Source organism: Hemicordylus capensis, chromosome 6, assembly GCF_027244095.1.
Source record: "Hemicordylus capensis ecotype Gifberg chromosome 6, rHemCap1.1.pri, whole genome shotgun sequence".
Taxonomy (NCBI): Eukaryota; Metazoa; Chordata; class Lepidosauria; order Squamata; family Cordylidae; genus Hemicordylus; species Hemicordylus capensis.
In genome coordinates, this window is record NC_069662.1 from 1408849 (window position 1) to 1428163 (window position 19315).

General features: G+C 54.5%; 1 protein-coding gene across 3 annotated transcripts; it reads left to right on the plus strand.

Moving 5' to 3' along the window:
- Nucleotides 1-823: 823 nt before the first annotated feature.
- TFR2 (transferrin receptor 2) lies at nucleotides 824-19037 on the plus strand. 3 transcript variants are annotated; one of them, XM_053266589.1, is made up of 19 exons: nucleotides 824-874; nucleotides 3796-3858; nucleotides 3998-4214; nucleotides 5318-5504; nucleotides 5958-6098; nucleotides 6197-6308; nucleotides 6887-7009; nucleotides 7462-7578; nucleotides 7673-7812; nucleotides 7932-8104; nucleotides 8367-8486; nucleotides 9050-9132; nucleotides 9488-9551; nucleotides 12208-12275; nucleotides 12525-12601; nucleotides 13620-13704; nucleotides 14523-14750; nucleotides 16684-16824; nucleotides 18219-19037. In XM_053266589.1, the coding sequence occupies exons 2-19, from the start codon at nucleotides 3826-3828 to the stop codon at nucleotides 18459-18461; spliced, it is 2352 nt and encodes a 783-aa protein (XP_053122564.1). In that variant the 5' UTR covers nucleotides 824-874; nucleotides 3796-3825; the 3' UTR covers nucleotides 18462-19037. The 3 variants fall into 3 exon arrangements, with proteins under 3 accessions (XP_053122564.1, XP_053122563.1, XP_053122566.1); XM_053266588.1 differs by lacking the exon at nucleotides 824-874 and adding an exon at nucleotides 1223-1277; XM_053266591.1 differs by lacking the exon at nucleotides 824-874 and adding an exon at nucleotides 1223-1277 and having other exon boundaries at nucleotides 7748-7812.
- Nucleotides 19038-19315: the final 278 nt, after the last annotated feature.

Here is a 19315-nt window from a genome sequence, read left to right on the forward strand (position 1 = left end):
TTCTGTGAAACCCAAAGGCACAAGTTGAAAGGGGGCAGACTCATCACCAAAGGGGGTGGGCTCCTCTTTCGTCCCGCCCTCCTTGGTGCCACCAAGTCTGACAGCCTGGCTCCAGCTCCTTCTTATCTCTGCAAAGCAAACATCCGCTCTGACCCCTGCACCTTCCCCAGGGCAGCTCTCGGGGTCCCTCTGCTTTGCCAAACGGTGAATTCAGCGCCCGGCTTGGTTTGGCATTCCGCCAGGGTCCACCTTGGCACCTCCACACGTGACTGGGCGCCTTGCGTCAGCGTCTGCACGCTCCTCTCTCTCCTCCCAAATCGGCTTTGCAGTCTGGGCCTGTTTCCATGCAGGAGACATTAAAACGCTGAAGCAACATCAGGGCCTCAAAAGTTCCCTTTCGTGGGGGAGACACAGCACACCCAGCCAGCTTCTCTTCCACTCCTCCTCCCAGCCAGGACTCTCCTGGGCCCTCTGGGTCTTGGGCAGGGGTGGGCAAACCTGGCCCTCCTGCTGCGGTTGAACTACAATTCCCACCATTCCCAGCCACATGCTGGGGATGATGGGAATTGTAGTTCAACGGCAGCAGGAGGACCCAAACTGCCCAGCCAAATCTGGTCAAGGGCATTTGTTGTCCAGGGCCCAGAAGTGGGCGGCCTCCTAGGTGGTGGAGCTGCCCCAGAGAGGCCACCCATGGGGGGGGGAAGAGCAGACAGGTGCCAAGGAGGACTCTTTTCCCCTTTGTAGCTACCCACACCTGCAAAGCTGCTGTCTGCTGAGCCCGCTGACTGGCAGCCGCTCGCCTGCTCTGGTCCTTCCCAGAAGTTGTGTGGGGGGTGTGTGTTCATCCATTTGTCATTTCTGGAGCGTCGCCTAGGTACGTGGTGCTTCACCAAAACAGTGCGGCGGAGAGTGGTCCCTGCCCCAAAGAGCTTCCAGTCTAACATTTGGCAAAGGGGAAGGGTCGGGAAGCTGTGCAGGGGGGCAGAGAAGGGAAGAAGATGGGGTGGCTTCTGTCTCATGCGCTGAAGGTTAGCTCGCGTGGCAGGCGGGAATCCGGGTCCCACAGCACCCACTGCCTTGAAAGAGCCCATTTGATCTCCGGGGATGGGTTGAGTGACCAGAGGCTTTGGCTTCGGAGTGGGGCGGAGCAGCAGCATGGAGAGGGAGTCACCTGACTGGGGGGGAGGGACGGAGGGAGGGGGGAGGGACAAGAGTCCTGCCATCAAGCCACCCAGTCTCTGAAGCCACCTCTGCAAAGCCAGGACTTGCAAGCCCCGGTGAGTCTTGGGGGGAGGATGACCTTTGCGGGGGGGGGCTGGATGGGGCAGAGATGGGGGGGTGGGCCAGAGGTGGATTCTCTGCTTGGAAATGATCGACATGCATGGAGAAGTCTGCAACACTGGGGCCGCAGGGAAGCGTCATACCTGGGGGGCCCCTTGGGCACCGACCCACCCCCTGATGTTTGGTGGGGCAGGGACAAACCTGCTCTGTTCCTGTGTCTCTAAGCAGGGGCGTAGCTAGGGGAGAGGGGGCCCATGTTCACCCCTCTCTCTGGCGACCCCCCAGAGTGAGGGAGAGAACGAAGATAGTAGGAAGGGGTGGAGCTGGAGGGCCCTCAGGAGCTGGGGGCCCGTGTTCCTTGAACCCTTTCGCTCAAGTCTAGCTACGCCCCTGCCTGTCTCTAAGGATGTCTGCATGGAATCACTTTTGCTTCTTTGCACCAGGCTGGGGGTGGGGGGGGGAGGTGGCTTGTGCCTGGGGAACATGGCGGGGGGGGGGGGTTTCAAAGGGGTGGAGAGGCAGATGATTGAAGCGGGTGAGGAGAGCACCTTGCGTGTGGCGGCAGCAGGCCAGGGATCTGGGGAGAACGCTGAAGGCCCAGGAGCATCAAAGACGGGGTCTGGAAGGTCCCCCCGGCTAATGTGGGGAAGGACACCCCCACCCCCACTCCCCATAACGCGAATGCCTCAGTTGGGCTTCACCTCCATATGAGGAAGAGGTTCTGGAAGCCAGGACTCCTGGGTTCTCTGGGAAGGGAAGGGACAGCCGGCAGATGAAGGCAAGAGGTCTGGCAGAAGTCCCCTCCCTGGCAGCATCTCCAAGATCGGGCTGAGAGAGACTCCTGCCTGCCGCCTGGGAGAAGCCGCTGCCAGTCTGTGAAGACAATCCTGAGCTAGATGGACCAAGGGTCTGACTCAGTATACGGCAGCTTCCTCTGTCCCTGTGAACTCCTCCTGGGTTCTTTGCTCCCCGCCAGGCTAGAGGCAGATCCCAGCAGGCTGAAACAGTGGCCAGCAGTCAGGATTCCTGGGTTCACTTGGAAAATTTGGTCTTCAGGGAGTTAGAGCAGAAAGGCCAAGAGCCAGGACTCCTGGGTTCTCTGGGAGGACCAGCTATCCCCTGCTCACTTGGCAAAGAGGCACCTTTCTAAGGTGGCGATTCTCTTGATTGAGCAGGGGGAGAGCAACTGGCCCTATCCGTCCCCAGCACAGCATCCCTCCAGTGACTGGTGCTGGTGTCTCTCTTATGCTTCTTTTTAGATTGTGAGCGCTTTGGGGACAGGGAGCCATCTTATTTTTATTGATTATTTCTCTGTGTAAACTGCCCTGAGCCATTTTTGGAAGGGCGGTATAGAAATCAAATAAATAAATAGTAGTAGTAGTAGTAGTAGTAGTAGTAGTAGTAGTAATAATAATAATAATAATAATAATAATAATAATAAATTGTTTGGGTTAGGAAAGCCTCATTCCTCTTCTCAACAGTCAAGCCCTTCCCAATTCATGTCACAAAGTGGGAGGTGTTAATATTTAACAGATTTTGAGGGGAAACAGGATACTCATTATGTTAACCCTATAGCAGCGGAGGGCCTGCCCCAAACCAGGGTTCCGGTGTTTGGCCCCCCAGATGCTGCTGAACTACCACACTCAACATCCCCAGCCTTCAGCTGCTGTGGCTGGGGATGATGGGAGTTATAGTCCAACAGCATCTGGGGGATCAAGGTTCAGAACCCCTGGCCGAGGGCAGTGGTAGCCAACCTGAGGCTCCTCAGATGTTGCCAGACTACAAACCCCATCATCCCTGGTTGCAGCTGCAGTCCAGCCACAGCTGGAGAGCCTCAGTTTGGCCAGGGGGGACCAAGAGAAGAGTTGGTCTGGTGGTAAAGGAAAGATTGTGCTATTGAGTTGGTGTTGACTCCAGTAGCAAGTACGAATTGTGCCCTTTGCTAAGCAGGGTTCACCCTGGTTTGCATATGAATGGGAGACTCCATGTGTCAGCACTGTCAGAGATTCCCCTCAGGGGATGGGGCTGCTCTGGGAAGAGCATCTTCAAGCTTGCATCATGCAGAAGGTCCCAAGTTCCCTCCCTGGCAGCATGTCCAAGAAAGAGCTGAGAGAGACTGCTGCCTGCCTGCAACCTCGGAGAAGCCGCTGCCAGTCTGGGCAGACACTCCTGAGCTAGATGGACCGAGGGTCTGACTCGGTAGAAGGCCGCTTCCTAGGCTCCTAAGACCCCAGTCCCGCCCCTCTGCCTGTGTCCACGGAAGGAGCCTTTCAGCCTACGTGCGGCAGGCAGGGCTGGGTGGCCTCCTGCTTGCTGTGATAATAACCGGGGCCCCCACCCTGATAACTCGGCCTCAAGAGCTGCCACTACAAAAACCAAACCGCCTCGCTCTGTGTACGTGAGAGTGCGGGGGGCGGGGCGGGCGGGGGGTTGCCGTTGGCCTGATAAGTGCAGGGCAGGGGGGGGATGACCTGATGCCACTCTGAAGGGCTGCTGGTGCACATATCTCTGCAGGGCAGGAGCTGCGTGGAGCCAGAGAACCCCATGGCGCTTTGGAGGCCCCTGCTGCGGAGGACGGTAAGGAGGGGTTCCGGCGGCAGGGGCTGCCAGTGGGGGCCTGGCTCAGCCCTGTGGTCCACCAGTCCAGACGCCCCCCCCCCACTCCCCGCCCCCCGCCCCATGAACACCAACCTCTCCTGACTCTCCTCCGCCCCAGAGCAGCCAGAAGCCGGCTCGCCGGTCCTATACCATCTACCACAACACGCCGGAGAGGGACAGGGAGCCCGACCTGCAGGTGAAGATGGAGGGGGCCGAGGAACCCCCTGCCAGCGTGGCTGCCAGCAGCCGGGAGAAAGCGAGGGGATGCTGGCGGCAGGGCTGGTGGAAGACGGTGGCGTACCTGGTGCTGGTGGGCCTTCTGATCTTCATTGTGGGTGAGGCACTGGGAATGGGCCCCTGGCCACACCTGTGGGACTGGCCACCAAGCGTGCTGGCGTTGGCCACAAGCAGCCCTGTGCCTCAGGGAGGGCAGGCACCCTTCCCCCTGGCACCGAAAGTGATGCCCTCCCCATAGCCCCCGCCCCGGCTTCCCCGGGGGCCCTCCCCGATATCCCTCGGCTGATGCTTGACTGCTGGAGAGAGGGCCACCTTCTGTGCTGCTGCCCAAATGAGGGGACCCTTTCCCTGGAGACCTTGGCCTGACACCTTTGATCCCATCCTTTGGGTCAGGGATTCTCCAACTTGTGTCCCCAGATGCTGTTGGACGACAGCTCCCATCATCCTCTGGCCAGTGTGACTGGGGGTGATGGGAGTTGTAGTCCAACAACCTCTGGGGACCCAAGTGCACAAATCCCTGCTTTGGGTAGCAGGCAAAGTCCACACGGTTCTCTTGGGCCTTTAAAAGGACTGGAGCCCTTGGAATGGTCTTGAAGCTTGTCCTTATTTCCTGCCCTTTGATCTCCTGGCTCTGTTGCTGGTATTTTGCTGGTGGTTGTTTGAATGACATTTGATGGTGTTTACTCAAAAACATCAGAGGAGCCTGGCTGCAGGATCAGCCCCCAGTGGGTCTGCCTTGTTCCTGCATCCCCCTCCTCCTCACAGTGGCCCCGTCAGAGGCCTCTTGGAAGCCCACCAACGGCAGGGCAGGAAGGCAGCAGCCCTCTCTCATTGTTGCTCTGCAGCAGGTGGCATTGAGAGGTAGACTGCCCTGGGAGCTGGAAGATCCACAGAGCTGCCAAGACTGAGATCCATTGATAGACCACCCCTTTTCCTTCTCAGATTTGTCTAACCCCCTTTAAAAGCTGTGAGGCCATGTTCCCGGGGCAAGGGGGCAAGGTACGAATCCTTCCACTCAAGAAATGAAACCTCTTCCTCTGTGACTGGCTGGCTGGATGTCCGAGGCCTACAGTTCGGCCAGGCCTGGTCTCAACAGCAAGGGCCTGGCTTCCTGGCCCTGGCCAGCCCTGCTTCCTTGCCTCCCCACTCCTGCTCTAACTCGGACCGCCGGTCGCCCCCTCCTCTGGTCTCCCCTCTGCAGCCTTCCTCCTGGGATATGTCTCGTCTCGGGTGAGCTGTAGAACCTGCGGGGACTTCCTGACTGTGGTGAGCGACGAGAGCCCATATGAGGAGGAGGACGACCCGGGAGGAGCCCCCTTGTATTGGACGGACTTGAGGGAGATGTTCCAGAGGTTCCTCAACGAGGAGAAGCTCGAAGGGACCATCCGGTGAGCCCCACTTCCTGCAAGGGGATCCAAAAGAGCCCTTAGGAGGAATCGCTGGCCCCATTCATAAGGAGGGAGGTTGCCGGATGAATGCCAACACTCCTGGGTTCTCCTCCTGCCCCTAAAATGAACGACAGAGACAGGCTGTAGGAAAGGCATGAGTTCTTTCCAAGGGGCCACATGAAATACACGGGTCCCTTCCAGGGGGCCATAGGAAATGCATTAGTTTTTTTCTAAGTGGCCATGGGGAATGTATGGGGTTCCCTTCCTTCCAAGTGACCACAGGAAATGCATTGAATTGAATGGCCCACAGGAAATGCATTTCCTATGGTTCCTTTGGAAGGGACCCATACATTTCCCCTGCCTCCCAGTGCCAATTCCTTTCATCGCTGGCATGTTTAAAGGGGCTCTCCCTGTTCATGTGACTGGTGCCTCCTTTCCTGCCCCTCTGCACAGAAAGATGAGCGAGGGCCCGCACCCACCTGGATCAGCCCGCCTGGATGCTCTTTCCAGACACGTGCTCAATGCCTTTGCCTCTTATGGACTGGACCACTACTGGACCGACAGCCATTATGTGGGGCTGCAGCGCCCCAACTGGTCAGTGCAAGAGGGGACGCTGGGGCAGGCGTGAGGCAGAGTTTCTTTTGGGGAAGGCAACTGTGTGTCTTCCAGCATCACCCGTCTCTCTCCCACAGGAGGCAACCCAATTTTCTGCATCGAGTGAATGGCGATGGCGTTGTGCTAGAGAAGTTGCCTCTGGGAGACCCTGAGGTCTATTGCGCCTACAGTGCCTCGGACATTGTCACGGTAAAGTATTTTATTTCTTTCTTTAACTATTTCTGTACTGCCCTACGTAGTACTAATTAGCAAAACCTCCCTTTATAATTATGCTGTAACTTAGCCATGTTTTGTCGGATTCATTCGAAAACTGGCATGCTTATTCAGTGGGTGATTCTGAGCTTAAAAAGGTCTGTTGTAACATGTATACTGTAGAGGGAGGGTTTTGAGAAGCCATGGAATGTCAGGGGGATGTCAAATGAAATAACATGATGGTTTTATCTCTCCGCCCATAATACGCAGGCACTCCTGTGCCGGTGTAACTATGGGATGTAATTCTGCCTCTGGCCATTAGATGGTGACTTGCCTATACTCAAGAACACTGACCTAGAATATTAATGTGCCAATCAAAAAAGATGGTTGCCTTAAAGGAAATAACCTAAAAAACAAAAGTTTCAGAAAAATATTAGACGTGGGATGTTGGTAGCATTCCTTCATTTCCCCTTTTGTCGCCACTTCCATTCTAGTCTCTGGGTACAGATGGCTTTCCCCATTGCTGAAATCTGTGAGGCTTCCTAAACCTCTGCTTCCACCCCATCTCTTCTTAGGGTGGCCTGATCTTTGCCAACTATGGACGACGACAAGACTTCGCCACCTTGAGGCATCGGGGTGTTAACCCCCAGGATAATCTGGTCATTGTTCGTGTTGGGGAAATCAGCTATGCTGAGAAGGTAAACTTCAGCTCTTGAATGTTAACCTCTGTGAAAACTGTGCAGGCCAATTAGTATGCACGGGGTGACGCCAGAAAGCTCTAGAGGTGGGAGAAGTGTCTTCTAGATCCAAGGGCGAGGGTCAACTGAGAACCAGAACTTCTAGACCCTAAGGAAGTAAATGGGCTGGAGAGAGGTGTGAGTGATGATGGATATAATGCACTGTAATTCTGCCTGTGTCCACCATATGGGATCTGGTTATGCTTAAAAACAGAGAGCTGGGATATTCATCTGCCTGTCAGAAAAGATGGCTGCCTTAAAGGGGATGCAAATAATAAAGCAATGTTGAGGTTGGGGGGGGGAACTGGGTTAGAACAGGGGGAGATAGGAGCAAGGTTCTCTGTGAAGTGACGAAGATATGGTGGTAAGTTATCGCAAAGAGGTTCTCTGTGCCTGTCTTCGCTTTGTCTCAGGTGGCCAACGCAGAGGCCTTCCGTGCCAGAGGAGTTCTCATTTACCCAGACCCCTTTGACATCCCCCAAGAGCCTCGCAAACTGGGGCTGTCTCAGAACACAAGCATTTATGGACACGTGAGTCGGGGTCAGGCAGGGCTGTACTGGGGTCTCCTCAGCAAGCTGGGGCAGGAGCTTCCTGAGAGTGATGCCTCTCCCCTCCTGCTTCTAGGTGCACATGGGGGCTGGGGACCCCTACAGCCCTGGCTTCCCCTCCTTCAACCACACCCAGTTTCCTCCCATACAGTCTTCCGGGCTCCCCCAAATCCCAGCACACCCCATCAGTGCTAGTGTGGCTGCTCCCCTGCTCAGGTGAGTCGGGTGGAGGCAGGGGTCCCTGTGTGGCAAACGGGTTGGCGCGGGAGGAGGACCCGGGAGTGGACGGAGCCTTTCCTTCCCATCACCGCACCCACTTTCCATTCCCCTTGCAGGCAGCTGAGGGGCCCGGCTGCTCCCCAGAACTGGAAGGGGCGCCTTCCCGATGTCCCGTACCAGCTCGGACCGGGGGAACCCGGATTCCAGCTGCAGCTGGGAATTCAGAACATCAAGCAGTCTGTCATGGTCAGGAATATTTTTGGATGCATCGAGGGGAGATTTGAACCAGGTAGGTGGGACTGGGGGTGGGAGTCCCTTGGGGCCTCTGGGATGGGATGGGGGGCTGAGGAGCGTCACCGGGGTGTGTGTGTGTGTGTGTGTGTGTGTGTGTGAAGGGAACTCAAAGCAATCCTCTCTTGTCTGGAAGAGAAGGTGCCATTCTGGAGACGGGAGAGAAAGCTGGTGTGGATCTGGGTCCTGCCGCTGGAGGGGTTCTTCCACCGAGGAGCCCTTTGACTCTCAATGCATTTGTTCCCGATTTCTACCCTCAGACAATTACCTCATTGTGGGGGCTCAGCGGGACTCCCTCGGCCCAGGAGCGGCCCGGTCTGGCGTGGGCACAGCCATCCTGCTGGAATTAGCTCGCACGTTTGCAGCCATGGTGCGGAATGGTAAGACTGGGGCATCGGGGCAGTGAGGATGCGTCCTTCAGTCGGGCGGGGTCACTCCGGGCAGGTGGTGGGATCCGTGGACACACGCGGGTGGTGAATTGGAGCCCTTTGCTTTGCCTTTATCTGCCAAGGGCTTTATCCGAACATATCCTGGAATACCAAGGTGGCTGTCAAAAAAGATGGCTGCCTTAAAGGGAATGGAAGGAAATACACCATGCTGGTGTAGAGGAGCAGATGAGAGCTGGGCTGAGGGTGGGCTGTTCAGGAATCGGGGTGCTGTGGTTTTTTGGAGGCAGCGGCAGGCCCTGTGGGCTCTGCATCGATGCTTTCCCTTCACTGTCGCAGGTTTCCAGCGACACAAACATATCCTGGAATACCAAGGTGGCTGTCAAAAAAGATGGCTGCCTTAAAGGGAATGGAAGGAAATACACCATGCTGGTGTAGAGGAGCAGATGAGAGCTGGGCTGAGGGTGGGCTGTTCAGGAATCGGGGTGCTGTGGTTTCTTGGAGGCAGCGGCAGGCCCTGTGGGCTCTGCATCGATGCTTTCCCTTCACTGTCGCAGGTTTCCAGCTACGGAGAAGTTTGCTCTTTGTCAGCTGGGACGCTGGTGATTTTGGCAGTGTGGGCTCCACCGAATGGCTTGAGGTGAGCTGGACACCCAGGTCCTCCCTGGAAAGCTGCAGCTGGCTTGACGGACGGGAGTTTTGAAAGAGGAGGGAGGCCGGGGCAGGTGTTGTTGGGGCTGCTGCTGTTTTGCAAGCGGGGAACTCTTTGTGGCTAGGTCACGAGCCTGGAGAAGAAGGGGGGCATTTCCCAGTGTGTGTTTGTGTGTTGTGTGTGTGTGTGTGTGTGTGTGTGTGTGTGGCTTCCTGAACAAAAGGACCTTGGTGAGAAGGAGAAGCGGCTCTTCCCGGTCCCTGCAGAGCAAGCTCTGACTGCCCAGGGCTCTTCTGGGCTGTGCCTTTTCCTGCTCAACAGCCCTCCCCGTCTCTCTTTGCAGGGGTACCTCACCATGTTGCACCTCAAGGCGGCTGCCTATATCAGCCTGGACAATGCCGTCCTGGGTGAGTGGGGAGCAGGAGGAGGGCGCGCTACTCCCAGGGGGACCACTTGAGGAAGGGCTGCAGCATTGTGGGAAGCATGGGCGGGGGGGGGGGTGGGGGGCAAGGAGCCAGAGCTCCCGTGGGGTAGGCTGCAAGGTGCTGGGGACTCGAATGCCTCAGCCTTCTTCATGGCCCAAGGACCCGAATCCCCCAAGTCCTCTAGCCCAGGAGTAGCCAACTGGAGGCTCGCCAGCTGTTGTTGGACTACAACTCCCATCATCCCCTGCTCTGTCCCATATTAGAACCAGGGGGTCTGAGTTATCTGGGAGGAGAGGGTTTTAGGATCCAAAAGGCACTGGAGAGAGATCAGAGTCTTGCCACTTACTTTGGGCGACTGAATCTCTTTATCTTGTCAAGACCTTTCCCTAGACTGACATCCCCATCCGGGATTATACAGGATGGGTGCTGGTGAGAGAGATGTACATTTGATTCACTAAATACTTTGTGTTTTATAAGACTGGAACTCCCAGTGAAATTGACTGCCAGTTAATTCTGGACACATGAAAGGAAATCCTTTATGCAATGCAGAATTAACATAGGGAACTCCTTGCCACAAGATGCAGTGATGACCACTGGTTTAGACAGCTCTGAAAGGGGATTGGACAAAATTGAGGAGGAAGAGTGGTCTGGCACCATGGTTAAGAGGTGGTATACTTTCCATAAACTACTACTATTACAAATATTTATATATTGCTCTTCAACCAAAGTTTTCAAAGCAGTTTTACATAGAAAAACAAATAATACACAAATAAGACGGCTCCCTGCCCACAAAAGGCTCACAGTCTAAAACGAAATATAAGGCAGATACCAGCCACAGCCACTGGAGGGATGCTGTGCTGGGGCTGGATAGGGCCAGTTGCTCTCCTCCTGCACAATATAAGAGACTCACCACTTTGGAAAGTGTCTCTTTTCTCTGTTAACAGGGGTATACATCCTGGGGGACTGGCACCTGGGGCAACGGAGAGAGGAGCTGGTCTTGTGGCAGCAAGCATGTCTTGTCCCCTTAGCTAAGCAGGGTCTGCCCTGGTTGCATATTTATGGGAGACTTGATACGTGAGCACTGTAAGATATTCCCCTCAGGGGATTGAGCTGCCCTTGGGAAGAGCAGAAGGTTCCAAGTTCCCCCCCTGGCAGCATCTCCAATGAGATAGGGCTGAGAGAGACTCCTGCCTGCAACCTTGGAGATGCTGCTGCCGGTCTGTGAAGACCATACTGAGCTAGATGGACCAAGGGTCTGACTCAGTCTATGGCAGCTTCCTGTGTTCCTAACCAAGAGGCTGAGCTAGATGGACCTTCAGGCTGAGGAGTCTAGCAGGGCTCCTCTGGCATTCTGAGAAACCAGAGAGTGCCATGACGGGCCTGACTCAGGATGTTTTAATGCAGGTGCAAAAGGCGGAGACAAGTGCCGAGAAATATTAATGTATTCAGATCTCTATTGAAAGAGACAGGACTTCATAGCATCACCGCTCTAATGTCCTGTTAGATCTTGTTGGGGTGGGAGGACCAATGAGCCAGCGTGGTGTAGTGGTTAGAGTGCTGGACTAGGACCGGGGAGACCCGAGTTCAAATCCCCATTCAGCCATGAGACTTGCCAGGTGACTCTGGGCCAGTCACTTCTCTCTCAGCCTAACCTACTTCACAGGGTTGTTGTGAGGAGAAACTTAAGTATGTACACTGCTCTGGGCTCCTTAGAGGAAGAGCGGGATATAAATGTAATAATAACAACAACAACAACCACCTAATCAGCTGTTGTAAAAAGATCGCACAGACTGACTACAAACAAAGGCATGACAAGGTAGCAGGAATGATACACTGGAGCATCTGCAAAAAATACAAGCTACCTGGTGGGACCATAAAATTGAAAAAGTTGAAGAAAATGAAGATGTAAAAATATTATGGGACTTCCGACTGCAAACAGACAAACATCTGCCACACAATACACCAGATATGACTGTAGTCGAGAAGAAAGAAAAACAAGTCAAAATAATCGACATAGCAATACCAGGGGCTAGCAGAATAGAAGAAAAAGAAATAGAAAAAACCACCAAATACAAAGATCTACAAATTGAAATTGAAAGGCTGTGGCAGAAAAAGACCCAAATAATCCCAGTGGTCATTGGTGCCCTGGGTGCAGTTCCAAAAGACCTTGAAGAGCACCTCAACACCTATAGGGGCCACAGAAATCACCATCAGCCAATTACAAAAAGCAGCTTTACTGGGAACAGCCTATATTCTGCGACGATATCTAGAACAACTGACAATAAAATTCAGCCATCCCAGGTCCTTGGGAAGGACTCAATGTCTGGATCAAACCAGTCAATAACACCTGTCTGGCTGTGTAAACAAACAACAACAATAATAATAACGATAAATACCGACTGTGTAAACAACAACAACAACAACAACAAACACTGTACCCTAGTGACTAAGGTCCTCTGCTCCCCAGCATGGCCAAGACAAACAAAAAAGAGAGAAGAGGAGGAGGAGGAGTCCATCTATATTATGCAGAGGAAGTGTGTGGGGAGGAGAAAATGAGAGCAGAAAGAGGTGGCGCTATAGCAGTGAGGACTAGCACCTTGGTGTTGACGTTAAATGCTTCCCTTCTCTCCTCGTTCAGGCTATGACAAATTCTTTGCCAAGACCAGCCCCGCTCTCCTCAGCCTCATTGAGAGCATCATCAAACAGGTGAGTTGGGGGCGGGGGGGGGACGGGGGCAAAGTTGTGTCTGGGGTGGGGCGGGGAGTCAGGCCTCCTGGGGAGAGAAGGGGCCTGGCCTTGTTCACAGGGTTGTGGGCCAGGATGCGAAGCCTCCAAGGTTGCGTTCATTCTCAGGCTGATGGGTCAAGAGGTTTTGAGCAGGGGCCTCAGGCCAAAGGTCAGGCTTTGGGTGGGGAGCCCCCCTGCAGCTGCCATCTCCTGACTCCTTCTCTGCAGGTCGATGGTCCCAACCGCAGCGGCCAGAGCATCTTCGAGCAGGTGACCGAACAGGGCCGGCCCTGGGAGAGCGAGGTGTAAGAGCTCAGAGCCGCGGCCTTGACCCACACCCCTGACGTTTCTAACCCCGCTTCCTGGGAGCCCCAAACCTTTGACCCCCCAACTCCCCCTCCCCCTCCTTCTCATTGGAGCCAGCCCAGGGAGGCTGAGTTCTGGAACCCATTTCCTGCCCTGAGCAGGGGGTGGACTAGAAGACCGCGAAGGTCCCTTCCAGCTCCACAATTCTATGGATTTGTGGAACCAGAACCTGGAGCAAACAAAGGAAGTCATGCTAAACGGGGGAGTTCCCCGAGCATATGCAGAACGTGGTTGCTCCTGCATATATGGGTTATGCAGGAAGCTGTCTTATAGTTAGACCCTTATTTCTTCTAGCTCAGTACACCAGAGCAAACTTAGCTAGGGATGTGCACGGAATTCACATGAATTAATTCGAATCTGAATAGAATTCAAATCGTTTCGATTTGGAACCCTTGAACAGAGTGGAGATTCATTCAAATTGATTCAAATTTGGGCAAATTCGAATCGATTAAAACAAATCTCCACTCTGTTCAAGGGTTCCACATCAAATCGGTTCAAATTAGATTTGAATTTGAATCGATTCGTGCAAATCTAATGCAAATCCCTAAACGTGGCCTCCAGCTGCTGCTGAACTGCAACTCCCATTATTGTGGCTGGGGATGATGGGAGCTGTAGTCCAGCAACAGCTGGAGGACCAAGTTTGCCCAGCTCTGGTCTACACTGACTGGCAGCAGCTCTCCAGGGTTGCAGACCAAGGTCTGCCTCAGACCTACCTGGGGATGCTGCCTGTCAGAGGTTGAACCTAGGGCTTTCTGCCTGCAAAGCTCTTCCACTGAGCGATACTCCTTCTTCTTCTGAGTGCTCCCCCCTGCACTCCCCCCTACACATCTGGGGTTAAAGATGCAACCCAAAGAAGGGCCTTCCTGTCACCCCATGGGAGACCCCCCCCCATTTTGCCTGTGCTCTCTGTTTGCCTTTTGACGCCCTGTTGTTCTTCTCCCCTCCCTTTGGCTTCAGCATCCGCCCCCTTCCGATGGACAGCAGCGCCTTTGCCTTCACTGCCTTTGGGGGGGTCCCGGCTGTGGAATTCTCCTTTGCAGAGGTGAGTGCCGCTCTGCCTCCCCTCTCCCAGTTTGGTGTTCATCGGGAGAGGAAACCTGGACTCAGTATTGGGGGGGCTAGGGAGAGGGGCTCCAGCACGGGACCCCAATTCCGCCCTCCCCCAACCCAGCCCCGCCAGGCATTTAAACTGTGCTTTTTGCACAGGCTGGGTGCTCTGCTCTCCTAAGCAGCTTCTGGCCTCTCTGGATGTTCTAAACAAAAAAAGGACGGCTGACATTACTCCTATCTCTTCGACGGCTGACTTCCCAGGAAGAGACAGACAGACTCCTCTTATGCCCCAGATAATTACCCCTTTCCTGCTAATGGCTGGGATTTAATTTTAGCTGGGTGCTTTACTTATGGGAGGAGAGCTGGTCTTGTGGTAGCAGACATGACTTGTCCCCTTTACTAAGCAGGGTCTGCCCTGGTTTGCATGCGAATGGGAGACTACATGTGTGAGCACTGGAAGAGATTCTCCTCAGGGGATGGGGCCACGCTGGGAAGAGCACCTGCACACTTGCATGCAGAAGGCTCCAAGTTGCCTTGGAAGCTAGATGGACCAATGGTCTGCCTCGGTCTAAGGCAGCTTCCTATGTAACTTTAATTAAATTTAATTTTAGCTGGGTGCAGCTCCTCACCTCTCAAACAATATGCAAGAAGTAAAACTCCTTGCAGCATGAGAATAAAGACCTCTGAGCATGTGCAGAATGTCTTTTGCAAAAAACAGCCACAGGCCCACCTCACATACTGGTTAATATGTTAGCACCCCACAGCCCTGGCACCCAGAGATGACGCCTCTCCCCACTGCCGTTTCTGCAGGGCTCTCGCCCCTATCCGTTCCTCAACACCATGGCCGACTCCTACGATAACCTGAACCGGGCCCTGTACGGGCGTCTCCCCGCTGTGGCCAAGACTGTGGCGGAGGTGGTGGGTCACGTGCTGATCAAGCTGTCCCACGATCACCTCTTGCCCTTGGACTACTGGTGCTACGGGGATGTGCTCCTGCAGCACATCAACCGCTTCACGGAATACACAGCCCTCCTGAAGGTAGGGGGGGCCAGTTATGGGTTTGGGGTGGGGGGCTGGGGGGCGCCTCCATGGGGGGCCCAAAGGGGAGGGGACGAGGCACGGGCTCTTCTGGTCACGGGAGTCACTCTGCCGCCCCCCCCCCCCCGCATGGGGACCATGGGCACGGAGGTGCTCTGGAGTGGGCCCTCCTGAGGTCCTCAGCATGATGCCAACCCCTGACACCAGCCTTGGGTGTGGGCTGCAGGGGCCAGATCCTGGGAAGCCTCCTGAGACACTACTTCAAGGGGGAAAGAGACATCTTTGAGAAGGGGTTCTCAAGAGGGTACCTTCACTCCCTGGGCCGATGGATGAGACCAGAGTCCAGCACCCAGCTGCCCATGAGGAACAATCAGATACCCCTCTGGGAGGCCCACAAGCAGGACAGAAAGGCAACAGGCTTCCCTTGTTGTTGGCCCCCACAGCGATTGACATTCAGGGGTAGACTGTCTCTGGAAACTGAGGTTCTATTTAGCCATTGAAGCTAGAAACCACTGAGAGACGATTCCTCATCCTCCATGGATTTGCCTCATCCTTTTTTAAAGCCACCTAAACCAGTGGCCATCACTACAGCTTCTTGTAGCAGTGAGTTCCACAAATGGATTCTGCAATATGTAAAGGAGGTCTTCCCTTTGTCTCTCCTGAATCCTGAATCTCCTGCCTATCGATGACATTAATTATTTCTTGTTTACACAGTCAGACAGGTGTTATTGACTGGTTTGTTTTATCCAGACATCGAGTCCTTCCCAAGGACCTGGGATGCCAGAATTTTATTGTCAATTGTTATAGATATCGTCGCAGAATATAGGCTGTTCCCAGTAAAGCTGCTTTTTGTAATTGGCTGATGGTGATTTCTGTGGCCCCTCTGGTGCTGAGGTGCTCCTCAAGGTCTTTGGGAACTGCAGCCAGGGCGCCAATTACCACTGGGATGATTTTGGTCTTTTTCTGCCACAGCCTTTCAATTTCAATTGGTAGATCTTTGTATTTTGTGACTTTTTTCTATTTTCCTTCTATTCTGCTATCCCCTGGTATTGCTATGTCGATTGTTTTGACTTGCTTTTCTTTCTTCTCGACTACAGTTATATCTGGTGTATTGTGTGGCAGATGTTTGTCTGTTTGTAGTCAGAAGTCCCATAATATTTTTGCATCTTCATTTTCTACCACTTTTTCAATTTTATGGTCCCACCAATTCTTGGCTACAGGTAGCTGGTATTTTTTGCAGATGTTCCAGTGTATCATCCGTGCTACCTTGTCATGCCTTTGTTTGTAGTCAGTCTGTGCGATCTTTTTACAACAGCTGATGAGGTGGTCCACGGTTTCATCTTGACAAAGGCGGCACTTGCTGTTTGTGGTGGATTTTTCTACTTTTGCTCTTATTGCATTTGTTCTTAGTGCCTGTTCTTGGGTTTCCCCTCCTTCCTCCCCTCAACTGTCTGAATCAGCAGTGAACAAGCACAGACCAAAACCCCCTGACGCGTCTGGTCTGGGAGGATTCTGCGCCTGATCCCTGGCTATGCTCGGTTCTGGTGGGAAGCGGATTCTCCGCCTTGCCCGGCTCGGTGCAGTCCCGGCTCTTTCCACCAGGGGGGGCATGTGGATCCGGGATATGGCACCTGGCACTACAGCGCCATCTAGTGGCCAGAATGTGCAGTGGCAGGCCTGCATACTGGAGCTTCCTCGGGGCATGGACTGGATCCCCATTCCATAAGCAGCCCCTCCAACAGGGGTTCTGAAGCCAAAGGCCATTCTGGCAGGGGGTGATGAGAGTTCAGGACCCCAGCCCCACACACCTTCCTGACCGCCCTTTTCCTGCAGTGTGGGGGTGTGTGCATCGGCTAAGCCCCCGCGTCTGTCCAGCCTATGGCTCCCTTCCTCCCTGGCTTCAAGCCCCCCTCTCGTCTTTTCCTCTGCCCAGAGCCGTGGGCTGACCCTGCAGTGGATGTACTCGGCCAGAGGCGATTACACCCGAGCTGCTGAGAAACTGCGCAAGGAAATCTACAGCTCCGAGGAGCATAACGAGAGGCTGCTGCGCATGTACAACGTCCGGATTATGCGAGTGAGACACACAGGGATGGGGTGGGGTGATGGGGTGGGGTGGGGGCAGAGGCGCTCTTTCCCCTGGACATCCGGGCCTCCGCAGCCCCAGGCCCCCCCCATCCTCTTTGGTCTTCTGTCCCGGATGGTGTGGTCATCTGTCTGAGCATGATGGCGCTTAATTTGCAGGGGAGAGGCGCCTCCAAAGGCCTCCAGGTCCAGGCTCCAAAATTATCTAGGTGCACCTCTGGCGGGGTCACCTTAAGTGGCGCAGCGGGGAAATGCTTGACTAGCAAGCCAGAGGTTGCTGGTTCGAACCCCCGCTGGTCTTTCCCAGGCTGTGGGAAACACCTCTATCAGGCAGCAGCGATAGAGGAAGGTGCTGAAAGGCATCACCATGCGCAGGAGGAAGCAATGGTCAACCCCTCCTGTATTCTACCAAAGAAAATCACATGGCTCTGTGGGTGCCAGGAGTCAAAATCAACTTGACGGCACAGATTACCTTTTACCTCTGGGTGGGGTGGCATGACGGGTATTTTGTCCACATCTTTTCACAGGAAGAGCGCCAAGTTTATGCCTGCAGATTTGGGCACACGTGCTCCAGGACGGGGCTTCCTGGCACCCCCCCCCAGGTGGTGTTGGCCTACAATTCCTATCAACTCCCAAAGGCCATTGTGGAAGGGGTTGATGGGGCTTGTAGTCCAACAAGACCTGGGAACCCAAGTTCCAGAGCAATTCTCTGCCGAGGTGCTCAGCAGCTGGCCACTGGAGCCATGTTCCCTGCAAGAGGAGTCCCCAAATGTTGCTGACTACAACCCCCGTTGCCCCCAGCCAAAGGCCACCGCATCTGGGGATGATGGGAGTTGTAGTCCGCCTCCTCTGGGAACCCTGCCCTTGAGTCTCAACCCGAGTGACTTGTATGTGGGGAAACAATGTTGTCCTCTCGCCCCCAGATCCCTGTTAGTGACGGCCAGTGTAGGACGAGAGCATGGCGGCTGTTCCGTTTGGAATGAGGGACAGGCCAGCATGCAGCATGCCCTCCTCCAGGTGCATAACGATGCCCCTTCCTCCACAGATCGAATGCCCCTACTCAGAGCAGGCTGGCAAGAGGCCCAAGACAGCCTTGCTAGACCAAAGCCAAAAGCCCTTTCCCAGAGGGAGCCGTCTGAGGCCCCAGCAGGAAGCCCGGCAACAGCAGCCTCCCCCCACTCTTGTCCCCCAACAAATGTGACTCAGAAATGGACTGCCCCAGACCTCAGAGCTTCTCTTACTAGCACCTGCTCGGAGACTTATGCTGGATATATCGGTCTACTCCCCTGTCCAAAGCCACCTAGGCTTTAAACATCTTGTGGTAGTGAGTTCCATGGGCTTTAGCCCGTGGCTGCCACTGCTAACAGCTTCTGTTCTGTGGCCCAGGTGGAGTTCTACTTCCTGTCTCAGTATGTGGCAGTGACGGAGACCCCCTTTCGGCACATCCTGCACGGCCGGGGCCCCCACACCCTGGAAGCCCTGCTAGAGCACGTGAGCCTGCTGCGGGAGGCACCGGACACCTTTGACGAAGTCCTCTTCCGGCGGCAGCTGGCCCTGGTCACCTGGACGTTGCAGGGGGCAGCCAACGCCCTAAGCGGGGACGTCTGGAACATCGACAACAACTTCTGACAAGGATCCCTCTCCCTGCTGGAGCCGGAGTGACATTTGGTGCAGGCTAGAGAGAGCGGTCCCAAGCATTCTCCCCCACTCTCCAAATTGGTTTCGGCTCAAGTCCTGATCTGTGTGTTATTCTCCTGCCCTTCCTCGAGCCTTCAGTGCCAGTTCTTAATTTATCAGTGACAGGGGTCACTATAAATGGTTCGTGTGTTGCTCTGTAAGAGGGTACCATGCTGTGGTTGTATCCCCCTTGACCTTAATCAACGTCCCCCCTTAATTACCACCTTGTCCATTTCCACCCCTCCCCCTAATTTATCAGCGGCAGTGTCTGCTATAAATTGGACGGATTTATTGCTGTGTGATCGGGCGACATCCTGAGCTACCCGCTTCCTTTTGCAAAGGTTTTAATTGTTCTTCTTCCTTGCTAATTCCCACCCATCCCCGCTTAATAGTTTATCAGTGGCTGTGATCCCTATACATGTTTATTGCTCTGTGATAGGATGAAAACCCACCTGACCTCGTGAACAGTAATCGAATCCTGGTTAATTTATCAGTGGCAGAGATCGCTATAAATTATTTCTTCTTGCACTGCTGTGGCCATCTGTGTGATTGCCCGCCTGAGCGGAGTCCGTCTTCCTTATCCAGCTAATCAGGCCTACAGACACGAACTCAGGACAGAGAGACAAACCTGCACGTTACATGCACCACGAAATAGGAGGGCCGTCCGCACCGTCAGAATGAGGGCAGGAGAAGCCCCCTACCCTAATTGGGGAGTTGGGCACTCCCCTGGCGCTTGATTGCGTGTTAGGTGGGGGGCAGGCTTGTCTGTCAAGTCCCTGCTGCATAGGACCGCCTTCCCGCCTGCT

Excerpts from the sequence above, each read along its gene's own strand:
- TFR2 (XM_053266589.1), top strand. The coding sequence starts at position 3,826 with ATGGCGCTTTGGAGGCCCCTGCTGCGGAGGACG. Across the intron at positions 4,215-5,317 it reads CCTTCTGATCTTCATTGTGG|CCTTCCTCCTGGGATATGTC; the intron begins GTGAGGCACTGG and ends TCCCCTCTGCAG. Across the intron at positions 16,825-18,218 it reads ACAACGTCCGGATTATGCGA|GTGGAGTTCTACTTCCTGTC; the intron begins GTGAGACACACA and ends TCTGTGGCCCAG.